Source organism: Nematostella vectensis, chromosome 4, assembly GCF_932526225.1.
Source record: "Nematostella vectensis chromosome 4, jaNemVect1.1, whole genome shotgun sequence".
NCBI lineage: Eukaryota > Metazoa > Cnidaria > Anthozoa > Actiniaria > Edwardsiidae > Nematostella > Nematostella vectensis.
The window spans coordinates 6,084,030-6,098,640 of NC_064037.1; the positions used below are offsets into that span (position 1 = coordinate 6,084,030).

Consider the following 14,611-nt stretch of genomic DNA (forward strand, 5'->3'; position numbering starts at 1 on the left):
GAACAAAATCACTTTTCATTACTTTAAGAAAAGGGCAATTCAGCAGCCGCTAAGGTACAGCTTTGCTGGTGTGGTTTCGATATATTGGTTCCAGGCCCGTACCCAGGATTTTTCTTGGGGGGGGGGGGGGGGGGTGCGAAATCCGAAAAAGTGGACTTAATTTTTCCTGGGGGGGAGGGGGAGGGGGTGGGTTGAGGGAGTTCTCTCGATAAAAATCTGACCACCCGCGAAAAAAATTCTTTTTTATGCCTTTTAAGTATCTCCACGGGACGTTTATTGTCGGATTTGACTACATACCAGAGTGATCTAGCTTATGCTTTATAGTTTTGTCTACAAATAGCACGTGTATTGAGAACTTCGCCCGTTGGGGGGGGGGGGCCTGCACCCCCCCTGGGTACGGGCCTGGGTTCTTTGTTACAATAGCAACTAACATTACAGCAGAATTGAACGAATTTCTATATTATCCCCATATTGACCCTGGCTTATACAATCAACTCGAAGTTCGCCAGCTACCAGCCAAAGTGGAGGAAGTACCTAGCAAGCAGCTGCTCAGCTCAGCGGAACCATCAATTAACCAGGGACCGGAGGAACCTTCTCACCCTGAAGGACGCCTGTTGAACCCAGCTTCTCTTCCTCCACCAGTCCTACCAGGGGCGTAGCCAGGGGGTGGCCTAGGGGGGCCAGTCCCCCCCTTTAAGCAGAAAAAAATACAGTAAATGTATGAGCCATTATTTAAAATACAGGAGAAGATGCCTTGAAAGTCCCTTTTGGGCCCCCTCCTGTTAAAAATCCTGGCTACGACGCTGCCTACACAAGCCTCAGGGAGCGGTCCAGGGTTACAACGAGGGACCAGACTATGCTCAGGAACTTCCTCATGTTCAACCTGATTGTCTGCCATCTTGTGCCACGCCGGGAGAGCTAGGAAGGTGAGCAACCTCACCCTCCAGCAGTTCCATGAGAGACAGCCAGAGGAAGAGATGCAGGGTTGAGGTTCTCCACCACAAGACTAGTTCCACTGGTCCCCAGCCCTTTTCTGACGGACGAAGACGCGAAGATGCTGATCGCGGAGATGCCGATCGCCAACGTGCAAGCACGCGCTGCTGTCTCCAGTGATCGATACTTTTGGTCACTGTCTGACCTCAAGACCATCACGGAATCCCGCCGCACGTTTCTATCCAGCAAAAAAAATCTGCATGTCAAACATGTCCTCACTAGAGATCTCAATAGAACCTTCAAAAAATTTTCTATATCATTAAATTTCGCGAGACCAAAGTTTGCAGTCTTTGTTTTTTGCGAGTCTTAAAAATTTGCCGGAAATTCATCGCGAAAAACGCCAATTTAAGTACGCGCGCGCTATTTCTCCCCCGCGAGTAGCGACACCTGTTTACACGCGGCCTCGCTCCCGTGCTGTGCCTGGGGGCTATGTTTAGCATTATAAATGCATAAATTATTCAGAAGTGGTAGAGTTTTATAGCATGGCGGCCCTACGCGTTTTCCTCCCCGCTACATGACCACGGGAATGCTTGTAATTCTCTGGAGTTCTCTATGCTTGCTAAACTTATGTTGCAAGCTAGGTAAGTACCTTAATTCTACCATTCTATTATTTCCTGAGAGTTTGTTCGGTGCTTTTACGTTTCAGCTTGCCCAAGACTTTCAACTTTACAAACGGTCTATGATTAGCTTTCTATTTGGTTGCTATTTGATAACCATTAAAAACCTTTTTCACTCTTGAGCTAATTATGGTCTTACCAAAAAAGAAAATTTACTTTGTGTTTACCGAACTCTGTAATTCTGCGAGAGCGCGAGACAACTGCTAAAAGGCAGGGCAATAATTCTATCCCTCGAGTCAAAGCAACCGCCGTTTTATCTCGTTTCGAAGTGAGAGAATTTATCTCCCGCGAAATCTCGGCTTCAGCAAACCTATGAGTTTACCGAATCAATAAAGACAGACTGCTAGGGTAATTTCTTCGCCATTCATCGGTTGTTTAGCTCTGTGATTTGTGTTTAAATTTATGCCATGTGTACATATAAACATTAAACGAGCGAAGAGACCTTTGCCTTGGGTTAGGGTAGTGAGATTTCGAGTGAGCGTAAATTACTTACTTATTCTTAAAACATCAAAAGTGTGATAATGATTCCCTCTAAAGAAAGACTCCGTATTTACTTTGTTTATTTTTTACTTCGTGTTTCTACTATGTTTTGTCTCGTTTGGTTTTGCGTGAAATGAACGTTCAGACTTTTCTTCTAATGTTTAACTCACGAATGTGTGATCAATTTGATAACATTTACATTTTGTCTATCTTTCCCTCGCTGCCAACATGCAATCATCGTGTAAAAGAATCCTATGGCAAATACCTAAAGCCATTGATAAATCCTAACTAAGTTGTAATTAGAGCTTTAGTTATTTTCTGTTTCGAATGAATGAATGAATCGCTAACAGAAGCAAAAGGTTTTAGCTAGCTGTTAATTAATCGAAAACTTTAATTTGAAAGGTAACGAAAGATAACTTAGTGATAAGTTACCCTCTTACGTCCGGCATAAATATTATTTCAACAAATATTAGATACTCGTGGTAGAATATGCTTTGAGTGAATTGTCCTTTTTTGATCGTCAAAACTCTTAATTCATTTTGTAAAAAAAATTCTTTTTTTTTCAGAGAAAAACTGATACTGCTGTATAAAAAATTGATTGTTTTATGACTTATTGCAGAAATAGATATAAAAGTTAATTTCTAGGCTTAGTAGAGATATTGCATGAAAGTACCTGCTAATAAAACAATTAATTTTGTAATTCAATATTTTAATTTTTTTTTACGATGTTGCATTAACAAAAATTAGAAAAATAAATGCTTGGCACAACACGACAAAAATATTAATACATATACAAATTGATCTACTATCCATAGACGATTAGAAGCTTTTCGTCGCGGTATGAGTATTCTACCGCTCCAAATGACTTGTATATTTGCATGTCATATGCACAGGTAGTTATGTGAAATAATGCCAATGCAACCAGTATTTGTATTGTCTTGGACCATGCTTGTTTTTCAGCACCTCCAATTCATTTATCTATACTGCTAATCCCTTTAAAAGGAACAGCAAAGTGTAGCTTCTTATTCAGTCAATTACTTTTTCCGTCTACAGATCTAGTCAAAGGAGATGCCACTTTCGACAATATGAAGGTACAGGATTTTGAGTGGGGGTTGGGTGGTCATCTATCTATTAGCAAATCATATTCTTGTAGGTTCATTTATATGGCGCAGCTTTTTTTTTTCTTTTATTTGGACAGACCTAGGAGTCAAATGGATTTTTTTTTAACATGAAACTTGTCTTTAGCTTATTTCTCTTAAATGCTTTGGTTTGGCACTTGTATTCCTAAAGAAGTGAGGAGGGTTGGAAATGCTAATAATGAACAGTAAAAGCCTGATATCAGGATAGTCTACATACTGTACACAGTTAAACTGAATTCCCCCACCCCCTTGAAACACACCACATATATTGTCAAACGCATTAGTTAATTTCATTATCAATGTCCTTTTGCCTTTTTTGTCAAAATTTGTTAATCCATTCATAATCCATGTTTTAGGAGGCTCCTCTATCCACAAAGCAAGTCCATAGAACATTTAGAGGTAATATCATATGGGTATTGGATGTCAAGTTTTTGTATTCAAAATCTTAGTATGTCTGTGATATCATCTACAATTAACCCATCATGCAAAATGTATTCTGCTCTCATATAAAATTGACTTTTGAAAATTACTGGGCCCATTATTTGTAATATCAAACAAAATTGCATAGATTCCTATACAGTTCCTGGTGTGTTTTTTCAATTAATACAAAAGCCATTAGAGTGATTTGTTCTGACTGAATTATTTGCCCCCAGCATTCCATCCGTGGGAAAGTAACACACTAAAGTATAACATGGACTTACTGTCTCTCTGTTATCAGTTAAAATGATACAGAGTTACAAACCACACAGAATCCTTCATTATCCATTGAATCATTTAACTCTCATTTTTTTTAAAGAGCTTTGGCTCTTTAGAGTGTTGGAATGCCAACTTGATTTGTTTTTATTATGATATGGATGAATGGATTAAGCTGCATTCTTTGAATTCCTTTCAATGCCTTTCACACACTATAGCTGCAGCTGACAGCATGATATTGACCTAGCTCTCCTTGTGGCCCATCTTGTGTCTAACATCTGGTGTTTGTATTGCTGAAATGGATTGTTGATGATGTGTCTTGGTGGGAATTTGTCACTTTGGAGATTAGCACTTTCTAAGAGGGTCATTTAAATGCTGTTCTGCACAGGGCATGTTTGAGCTTGTAAAGAGCTGAGTATGCAATTATTGCCCAGCAGAATATAGAGGCAAAAAGCATTGAATGCTCAACACAGCAAGTTTAATGCTACTTTATCTCTGGGTTTTGGTGACATGACTGGTAAATGAATTATTTTGCTTGTGACATTTTTTTACAAATTCAAGCATACTGTATCTGTCAATCTATTATAGCTCGGAGTAAAATCTTGTAGGGTTGAATAATATAGGGGATTTAGACAATATTTTTTTCTGAAGCCTAAATTTTTCATCAGTAAGGAAACCATTGAAATATTCCTAATGTAATTACACCACATACTATTATATATAATTTAAACAGGAAATTGCTTACTCTTTTTATTAGGTTTCTGCGACTTACAATAAACAAGCTGACGAACATCTTGGACATTTTTGATTAGCGAGGAAATCAGCAAATGAGGGTTATACATCAAAATTATTATTCCGCATGATTATAATGATTCCTTTCTCAATTTCAGCGGCAGATTCATGCTATGACATTGATGGTAACCAAGTAGCGAATGGGCAGAGTTATGTCCCGTCTGGGAACAATGCTTGTGTACACTGCAAGTGTGTGTCTGGGGGACCAGAGGAGTGCTTTACCACAAAGTGTGCTGTCCCGACATGTCAAAAGTACAAGGCGCTGCCTGGAAAGTGTTGTGCATACACATGCCTTGATGGTGAGGAATACACATAATATGTACCTGTTATCATCTGCAAAAGTCTGTATTCATTCTGCCACTAAGCATACACCCTCTCATAAGGGCAATGGTTTAAACTGCCAAAAATATTTCAGCAAATGGGACATCACCCCCATTTTTTTTTTTCTGTTTCTGGTTGAATAGAGACAGACTACTGTGAAAGAAATTGAGTTTTTCTAAAGCAATGACTGTATCTATGCTAAAATACAAATCAGATAAATCTCGATTTTCTGATGCTTGATTTTATTTATCTAGAATCTACAGAGAAGGCAGAGCTTGCCATAATTGTGAGCTTATCAGTTGGCCTTGTGCTGTTGCTACTTCTACTGGGACTAGTGATTCACAGAAACCGCAAGAGGTTAAGACGGCGGCAACATGAGGAGCCTGCCATGGACCCGGAAGAACGGGGTGAGCAGCAAGGGAACAATAACTCATTAGACAGTGAGTAGTAGGACTATAAAAGGTTTCTTATAGTCTAGGAATGTTATGAAAGATGTAGGAAAACCCATCAGTAATTGCAACAGATTTCAGTACTTGATATATATTTTATCATTATATGGCAATGACTGTTTGGCTAATTGGTAGTCATAAAATTCCCATTTTGCCCTGTTTTTCATCAAAGCTTTATTTGATAGCTTTGTAACAGAACTGCATGCTCTATTCAATTTCCTTGGTTGCAGTACAAAGTAAGGTAAAAAAAAGATCAACATACTATTTAAAGTGGTTGTCAGTACAAGAATCAGTATCAAAATATCAGAAACGCAGAAATTCCATAGTTGTTTTATTTCTCAAAATATCCTGCAGCTTTTCAACTTATTATCCTAATTATGTTTCTTTTAGGCCCACTCAACAATCAACTGACTCCTATACAAGAGGAAACAGAGGGCCCTCAAGAATTTGAGCCCCCGCCCCCATACACACCCATATGTAATGTCCACAAGTGCAAAGCGTCTCAAATACACAACAGTCGACATCCACCAAATGAGCCGCCACCACCATACCACATAGACTCCAATTTGAGAGCAACACCTGTGTAGCTCAATATAAATGCCAGAATGTACCTTGAGGGATGTTACAATGAATGTACTGGAAGAAAAATAGGGTGTATCGGAGAGAAGAAGACAATGGAGGCTATCAAATAAGCCACAATAAGGATAATCTTATAATTTGGTAAAGAAAATGTGGAGGCATCACTCAAAGATATCTAATATGTTTGAAACAAAGAATATACAGTAATGTTTACAACCATTCTGTAATGCCCAAGTTGTACTGTAAAACCAATGCCTGGAGGATTTTCTCGATGTTCAATGCCGAGACAACAGTAGAGAATAATAGGACAGTGAAATCTAAAATGTTAATAACAGTACAGTTTTAAAAGTTGATGGAGAATTTGTTGAAGTATTAGAAGTTTCAAGTTCGATGTTTTTTAGAGGCTGCAAGTACTGTCAATGCTCATTTTAGCTCCCTTCCATATGAACATAACATATCAAACAAATGCCCCCGACACAATCACCTAGAAGATGCGGAGATGCACATAAACAAATAAGCTCCCCATCTCAAATTAGCACACTCTCACACGAGCCGCCCAAAATTAATAAGAGCCTGAATGATCATTTATGGTAATTGCCTGGCTTCCATCATTATTTAAACAGGTAGGCAGAAGGAAAAAAGAAAAGTTATTTAATGTACATAATTATCTTGTTACTGTGTAAAATATGTGACTGTAAATGTTCTTATTACTGCTGTGATAATTATTCCAGAATGTTCTGGCTCATTTTTTTTAGTTTTATGCCTTAAATAATATTACCATTAAAAAGTTAATGAAAATAAATGTTTAACAATAACATGAGTCAAAATATTTTTAGTCATCAATTAAAATGATATCGAGAGGCTCCCCAATACAGGAAGGTTTGACAATTGAAAGCATTGGGCCTCACAAGAAGCTAAGATGATTCCCCCTCCTCTTGGTTATGGACCTGATGGTGGGGCGCAAGGGTTTAGACAGGGGTTAGCTGGCTCTTTGGAGTTTCGGGATTCCTGCGTAAGGGGGAAAGGAATCAAAGGGACCGGTCGCACAGAAAATTAAATTACAGGGACAATTTCTGTGTTTATCATTTGGGAAGGATGAACACTCACTATCTCCTAACCCTTGCTATAGGCCAAAATGTAGCGGACAAGCATTCTTGATTTATACTTTCCTTTTAAATTCTTTACATCATTTTTATAGAGAATAATTAAAGGATAATTCCATGATAAAAAGTAGGTTTAAGTTTGAACCATGAAGCACTTGCTATTAAGCATGAAGTGTCTTTGCAAAGGTTTTTTTCTAGAACATTCATATATTTTCTTATTGATGCTGATTGATTTTTCTTCAACACTTAGAGTACCTGGACCTGGTCTGGTCCTTAAAAGTTTTAGTTGAATGTCTTTCCATGTCTATCCCTCACTTTGAAATAGCTTGAACCTGTCCCTTGGTGTAGTTCATAAGTACAACGTGGAAACATAATAACTGGTACCTTAAGCCTTGCAACTGGCTTAAGGTCGATTTTTTCGTTTTTGTCTTAGAGTCTTCCCTTCACCCTTGAAAGCTTCAAATTCAGGCTGAGGTGTTTCCTTTGTCTGAAAGGAAATAAGATTTAAATTAGGAGACATGCACTCTCTATTTTCAGAATGAACCCAACACTGGCCACCATCTATAATTGTGAATGCTACAACATGGGAGGAGCCCCATATGTTTAAAGTCCATATAACCTTTCAGAATTGATAGACTTTGTCAATTCTTTATATTTTCATCTTCCAAATGATATGTGGTTCTTATGGACCCTATAAAACACGCGTTCGCACGAATAACTCAAATCTGTAATATTGAGGTATTTTGGTCAACCTTCGGAAAAAAGGCCATGAACTGAAAGGCCCGGGTCCAGCCATTTGTGACGTAGATCGAGATGTCAACCATGAGAAAACATATGCGCCCGCTAAACCGGTTCCCGTCTTCATGTCTTCTTAGTTATTGCTGAAGAGCGTTGTGTGGTTACAACTTTTACCGTCATCTTTTATCTCAACCTGATAGTCAAATGATTATTTAACTTTAGGAAACAAATCTGCAAAATTTAGCAGATATTTTTTAGTCTTTGAAATGTTTTTGCATTGTGCGCTGCATTCGCAATCAAGAATGGCGACATTCTCACGAGCACGCGCTGTTTTTGAAACCTACAACAAAACAACAAAACGATATTTTCTTTTTTCGCATACAATTCTCGACTTCAAATTATTCTTTGCTTTATTGTGGGTAGCATTGCAATAGAAAACATTTCGCCAATTTATTTATTTGTGGTATTGCCATCTCTGAATTTTAACAGATTTAAGAAAAATACGTTGTTTCAGATTTTCCCGCCAAAACTTGGAATTATTCACTCGATTCAATCTCCTTTCGCGCGGCCAGGAGAATTTTCAAAGATCTGTAGAAAATTTTAATCAAATTCAATTCCCTTTTCAGAATTTGAAAGTTTATCTATGCTTTGTTTTGGCTAGATTGATATAAGTGAAAGGTTTTAAGAACTTTAAATTGGTACCCCCCTCAGGATAGTCCCCCCCCCCCCCTCCTTCAGGAAATTCTGGATCCAGCCCTGCATTAAGCATTTCTTTTACCATACCTGAGAATTGCTTGGTTTGTAAAAGTTTCTCTTGAATGTAATCTTTCCTTTTTTGTAGTCATAGTTAGGAATACCTCTGGTAAAAAAAGGATTATAATTATATCCACTCACTGGCACAGTGAAAAATAATCCCAAGCACTATTTAAAAAACTTTACAAGGGGCCAGATTTATTGTTCTTCTGTGGATTTCCTTGTATTTCTTGTTATGTTTTAACCAAAATATCTGAAAAATAGGGGAGCCTAGATCGGCCCCTACATCCACCCCTGAAGAACAATACCATTAGTAAGAGGAAGGCATCCACACTAATACAATCAATGTTTGTAAGCCCCATTTAATGGGCAAAGCCTCTTCTCTGTCCTACTTTTTACTCACTCTCTGTCCTACTTTTAAGGCTCACCGCTTGATGACCACTGGCTCTAATGGTACTGGTTCAGAAGAGACATTCATCTTCTTCTTCTTTCCATCTAGACGGAAACCTTCACCAGTGAAAGCCTGCAATACAATTGCATTATGTTTCAAAATCATCACAAATCTACTTGATGTAACTAAACTAGTGTAGTAGGACAGAGGGAGACGGGAGGTGTGTGTGTGTGTGGGGGGGGTGGTTGGTGGTGGTAGGGGGGACCTGGGTTTGACATAAAGTACCACTAAAATGAATACAAATTATAGTTTAAAAAAATTCAAAATCCCATGCAATAGTCAAGCCAGAACAAAAGAGAACAAAGACATTACAGTGTATTAGTACTAAATAAACTAAAAAGTATTTCGAAAAAGTATTTTGAAAACCACTTGATACATGTTCATTGCAAACTCATTCTAAAAAACATCCACTCTCTAAAGTAGAAGGCAAATGCCCCCTAGCCCTCTCTGGCTGTTATGATAAAGACAATAGTTTTAGTTGCATTTTTCAGCTCACCAGTTTAGTAACCTGAGCAGCAGGGTGAGGTTCTTCAGATTCCTGCAAACACAAGCTTCTGTTTAAACTGACATATAATTAAGGGTCAATGGAGTTTTTGTGTGATTATTAAATCCTACCTCTTCCATTTTTTTCACTTGTTGCTGTTGTCTCTTGGGCTCAACATAGCCAACCGGTGCTGCAAACTCCACCTAATCACCATAAAAGGAATATTAAAGAATTGCTTGAGGAAAATGACATTCCACTTAAGCTCTAAAATATCTTCTTAATTTGATTGGCATGGACACGTGACCTGAGCATACCTGTCAACTCTTAACTCTCGGGAGTCTCAAGATTTTGGACCCCTTCTCCCACTCTTCCACATTGAGCACCAAATATCCCGCTTTTTAGTGATTTTTATCGCATCCGAAAAATTATTCTATAGAAAATTGTCATTTTGCCTATTTTCTATTATTAAAAATATTTTAAACAATAATTCCTTTGCGTAGCACAATAAATCTAACACCATCGTGAGAACAATAAGTGGATTTGTTTGTGAGAGCTTTCTATACTGCAAACGCCTGCAAGGCTAAACCCACCACTCCCCAAAAAATGAATATACCCTCCCCCTCCCCCCAAAAAAATTATCAAGCCTTGAGATTTTCAGAGGTTGACAGGTATGGTTGAGCTAGGGAATAATGTTCAAGGGTATCTTACCTGACTTCAACTAACAAATTTTAAAGATGCTTTCTAGCTAACCTGAAAAATGAATATACCCTCCCCCTCCCCCCAAAAAAATTATCAAGCCTTGAGATTTTCAGAGGTTGACAGGTATGGTTGAGCTAGGGAATAATGTTCAAGGGTATCTTACCTGACTTCAACTAACAAATTTTAAAGATGCTTTCTAGCTAACCTGACAGCATTTAAGGTGTGAGATTAAATCAAACCATACAGTACCTGCATGTCGCATTCTATGATAGATACAGCCTTTCCTGGTTTGGTTTCCATGACGAGAAATTCATATATCTGGGGAGAAAGAAACAAAGAACAGCAGTCAAAATATGAAGCAGTAACTAGAACTACAGTACAGTACATACCTAAACTATTTCAACATTTTCAGTACCGAAACTTAAAAAGCTGGTCAAAAAGGAAATATTATTAACCTCTTCTGGCCAACAAGACAAAGAACATGTATAATAAAATAAAAGAATACCTTGTCATTATATTTGATGGCTATGATATCACCGGTTGTCAAGCAAGCAAAGGATCTCAAGGCATTTTCTAGGCTATAAAGAGTTAAGAGAAACTGAGTGCATACGTTTGAAGGATCTGACAATATATTGATTTGCTGCCAAAATTATGTCTACATAAACTTGATCTGTTACCAACAAGATATCTGGTACAATCAGACCTTATTTGACTAAACTTTGAAATTATTTTTAAAATGTTAAATTTTTTTCTTTTAAAACATCTAAGGTTTTTTTTATTGATTATTAAAGGATACACAGCTTTAGGATTGGTGATGTCCAAGAAATCGACGGACTGTGGCTGGAATTTGGCAAATGATGCTACTGGCAAGGATGCGCTTTCAACTTGTAGAAGTCCTCCTTCATCAAGAAGCATATTGCGCATCATCTGAAATTATAAAGAAGAATAATTCCTTTAATAATTATCACTTATTAAGTGTCAGAAAGAAAGCAAGGAACCCATGTTCAGTAGGGAGTAAATAACAAAAATTCTTCTTAATTATGTATTGGAAGTGGATTACTAAGCCTTACTTCCACTCAAATCTAAGGGTTATAAGTCTTGTAACCTTATAAGGACTGCTCCCTTCAAAGAGAGGGAAAACACTGAATGTGCTTATGAGAGAGTTTCTGATTACACGAGAGAATAACAAACGTACCTTAGAGCTTCTCAATTCCGTGAATTAACCCACGAAACGGGCGCGAGCATAGATGCGAACGTTCTGCGAGATAGGCGCGAGAGTTCCGCGAGTCAGGCGCGAGCTTTTGCAAAACAGGCGCGAGCCTTTCGTTGTTGAGTCGCGAGCACATAACGTAACAATCAGCAAAACGGCTGAATCTTTCGATTTCCAAATACGGTGAAACGTGATAGACATCTTCTGAGGTCTATACCTTAGAAAAAGCCTCTCTTAGGATAGAAGTAAACAAGTAAGCAAGTATCTGAGTTTGGTTTCGTTGAGATCTCAAGTGCTAGCAAGGGAATTGAACGGCAAAGTCGCTACGATGCTACATCAAGACAACAGCGCTATTACCAATCGCCTTTTGAGGGATATAGACTCCGACAGTTTGACATCAGTCGGAAGTTTTTTTGCTCGAAGCCTTGGTTGGTTCTCTAGAAGCAATATACTTTCGGCTGGGGCAATGAGTAGCGATTGTGACAATCTTTTTTGTGGTATCTATTTGATACACGATTTTTTGAGCGAAGGTAAACCGGTGTGATTTATTCGCCGCCGACATATAAACATATCGTTGTTCTCCAACAAAGACACTCGAACAATGACGCTTCTTTGGTTTGCGTTCGGCTCTATCTAATTGAGCAATGTAGCGATGTAAGAGTTCATGTCAAAAACTGTCGTCCTTATTCCCCGAATACACTACTTATCTCTAGTAACTTACACAAAATTGTCCTTAAATTGCCAGACTAACTATTTCGTATGTATTTACAATTCGAGAGAGAGTACAATCTGTGAAAGTTTGTCAAGGAGCTTGGGTACTCTTCTAAAAAAAGCCGTAACGACACAAATTCTAGACAAAATCGTCGCTCCGTGCTGGGTAAAAAAAAATCGTCCTTTCGAAAAATCGGAGTTGACTAAGGATCAAACTGCTGGTCGCTATTCCGTGTCATTTATGAGATACGACCCGCGAGGTGTGTTTAGCAAGTCGCGAGGCTTCCCGTTGTTAAGGCGTGAGCGTTCTACGAGAAAGGCGCGAGCTTTCCGTTATTTAGGCGCGAGCGTTCCGCGAGATGGGTGCGAGCTTTCCGTTATTAAGGCGCGAGCATTCCGCGAGAAAAGCGTGAGCATTCCACGAGAAGGCTGCAAGCTTTCTGCAAAACGGGCGCGAGTTTTCGCGTGAGTCGTCACAAATGTACTCCAGATGGAGCTATATTCTCACAGTTAGGGAAAACTAATTATTAAAGCCAGTAGTTCTGACTTGTGTACATGGTTTCATAGGCTACAAAACCCTATGCAATACAGAATTAAACCTACATAGATCAAGTTGAATTTCAATCCATCCCAAAATTGTAATTGCTAAGATCAAAATTATACAGGGAAAGTTGTATTTTAAAAAAATGATAAGAGTTTTGAATATATTCAAAACAAAAACAAAACACTATTGACCATAATCTACAGACATTACAGAAACATTGGATCTACGGAAATTAATGACTAACCGATCAACTCGCTGATCAATCATATGTTCCACTCACCCAGTGCGGAAGATAGATCTTCCCTTCGTCGGCTACAAATTCCAGGACACCACAGTGGGTTGATCTGTCTATTCGGTTGTTTGTCAGTTTGAAAAGCATAGGGTACACTATATTCAACCTCGCTGTTGAGCAGTAAAATGTAGACATGCAATTTCATTTGTGATCATTGCTTGGGTCAAACCCCCCTCCCCACCCCCCCCCCCCCCCCTGGCAGAAAGCTAGATCTGCCCCTGATCAACATTTGTTTAAAATTTCCATATAAAACGCTGATTTTAACGAAAATGTCAAACATACTTAGCTGATCCAGTGCTGATGGTGGCATGATAACTGGGAAAAGTGAAATTATAAATTTTAGTAATCTAATTTTAGTTAATTAGAGACGAATCCTTGTCAAAACAGTACTATCTTCAAAGTACAGCAACATCATATATATTTTATCCTTGTTGGATATTGAATGGCGGAATATCGCTTACTCTTTCCTCCTCTTTCTACGTCTTTTCTTTCATTCCCTGGAAGCATGGCCACTGAGTAGCAGCGATACTGAGTCTTGAAGACCCTTGGCATCGGCTCGAACATGTTGAAGCCAAACTATTCACATTGAAAATATAAGAAGATCTCATTTAGTGAGAAAAGAAGAGCATCGGGACAAATGAATGACAACAAAATAATGGCAAACGTTTATAGCTGCCGAAATACACGGGTCTATATTGCGATTTTCTTACCTAAAGTAAAAAGACATGAAAACATTTCTTTACACAAGTGAGCTTACACATAAAAAACATACCATTTCTGAACCTTTTTCCTTGTTGTTTTCTCTCGTGTGTTTTCAGATCAACTTAGTCAGCCATTTTCCAAAAGCAGCCTGGCCTTCCTACAGCGTGAGAAGAAACTGGTACGTAATTTTCTCATAGTTGAGCCTCCCCTCCCCTCGCCTCCCCTAGCCACGGCGCTAATTTAATTTTTCCAAGAGAGTATCATTGTTGATTTTTCCTAACCTAGGCGCTTAATCGAGAAAGCTATAGATAAAGTGTGTGTTAGGCCACGGACAAATCCTAACAGAACCATAAAAGGGGCGGATCTAGCTTGGCTAAATAAGGGGGGTTTGGCTCAGTGACAAAGTGGGGAGGGGTAATATTATTTTTGTTACTTATGGCTTTCTGGCAGCCCAAAAGGGGGGTGTGGCTAGCCCCCTAAACCCTCCCCCTAGATCCGTCAGTGCATAACGAGACAAGCTTTCAATGATAAAATTGCATGTAGGAAAACATCCCTTTCAACGTACAGATGAGGTATATATTGGCTTGTACGTTTCCCTCTGGTGGTTGGCTAATGTGCCGTCCATCACTTATTGGCTTACCGCAAATAATCGCCGGGGCGTTTATTAAATTTCGATTGTCGCAGTAGGGGTAGGGGGGCGCATTCAATAGATAGGAGGCGTTTATTAGAGGGGCGTTCATTTTAAACTATAAAAATAAAACAAACCCAAGTGGACCGGGTTTCTAAATTAGTAATTATTTTAGTCAGGATCACATTAAATGATTGCTAAATTATAGTGTTTCTTGACATTGAGCAAGTTTC

The 14,611-nt window shown here is 38.7% G+C and overlaps 2 protein-coding genes across 4 annotated transcripts; one reads left to right on the top strand and one right to left on the bottom strand.

Moving 5' to 3' along the window:
• The first annotated feature begins 1,430 nt into the window (after nt 1-1,430).
• On the top strand, nt 1,431-6,875 carry LOC116616232 (integral membrane protein DGCR2/IDD). Of its 3 annotated transcripts, none has more exons than XM_032378251.2 (6): nt 1,431-1,574; nt 3,144-3,181; nt 3,586-3,628; nt 4,813-5,013; nt 5,290-5,475; nt 5,875-6,875. In XM_032378251.2, exons 1-6 carry the CDS (start codon nt 1,508-1,510, stop codon nt 6,069-6,071), a joined length of 732 nt encoding a protein of 243 aa, XP_032234142.2. In that variant the 5' UTR covers nt 1,431-1,507; the 3' UTR covers nt 6,072-6,875. The 3 variants fall into 3 exon arrangements, with proteins under 3 accessions (XP_032234142.2, XP_032234143.2, XP_032234144.1); XM_032378252.2 differs by having other exon boundaries at nt 5,290-5,442; XM_032378253.2 differs by lacking the exons at nt 1,431-1,574; nt 3,144-3,181; nt 3,586-3,628 and adding an exon at nt 4,298-4,439.
• A 339-nt stretch (nt 6,876-7,214) lies between these two features.
• On the bottom strand, nt 7,215-13,926 carry LOC5509281 (ubiquitin recognition factor in ER-associated degradation protein 1). Its single transcript, XM_048726547.1, has 12 exons — nt 13,821-13,926; nt 13,510-13,624; nt 13,331-13,363; nt 13,037-13,158; nt 11,088-11,218; nt 10,797-10,869; nt 10,541-10,609; nt 9,724-9,795; nt 9,605-9,646; nt 9,086-9,180; nt 8,688-8,763; nt 7,215-7,653 (listed from the first exon to the last, which is right to left on the bottom strand). The coding sequence occupies exons 1-12, from the start codon at nt 13,821-13,823 to the stop codon at nt 7,570-7,572; spliced, it is 915 nt and encodes a 304-aa protein (XP_048582504.1). The 5' UTR covers nt 13,824-13,926; the 3' UTR covers nt 7,215-7,569.
• Between the last annotated feature and the right edge of the window lie 685 nt (nt 13,927-14,611).

Bases quoted from the DNA above. Each gene is read 5' to 3' on its own strand.
- LOC116616232 (XM_032378251.2), top strand. From the start codon at position 1,508: ATGACCACGGGAATGCTTGTAATTCTCTGGAGTTCTCTATGCTTGCTA. The intron at 5,014-5,289 runs GTGAGGAATACA...TTATTTATCTAG, and splicing joins TGCATACACATGCCTTGATG to AATCTACAGAGAAGGCAGAG. The intron at 5,476-5,874 runs GTGAGTAGTAGG...TGTTTCTTTTAG, and splicing joins GAACAATAACTCATTAGACA to GCCCACTCAACAATCAACTG.
- LOC5509281 (XM_048726547.1), bottom strand. The intron at 10,870-11,087 runs GTATCCTTTAAT...AACTCTTTATAG, and splicing joins ATCACCAATCCTAAAGCTGT to CCTAGAAAATGCCTTGAGAT. The intron at 7,654-8,687 runs GTATGGTAAAAG...ATTTCCTTTCAG, and splicing joins ACAAACCAAGCAATTCTCAG to ACAAAGGAAACACCTCAGCC.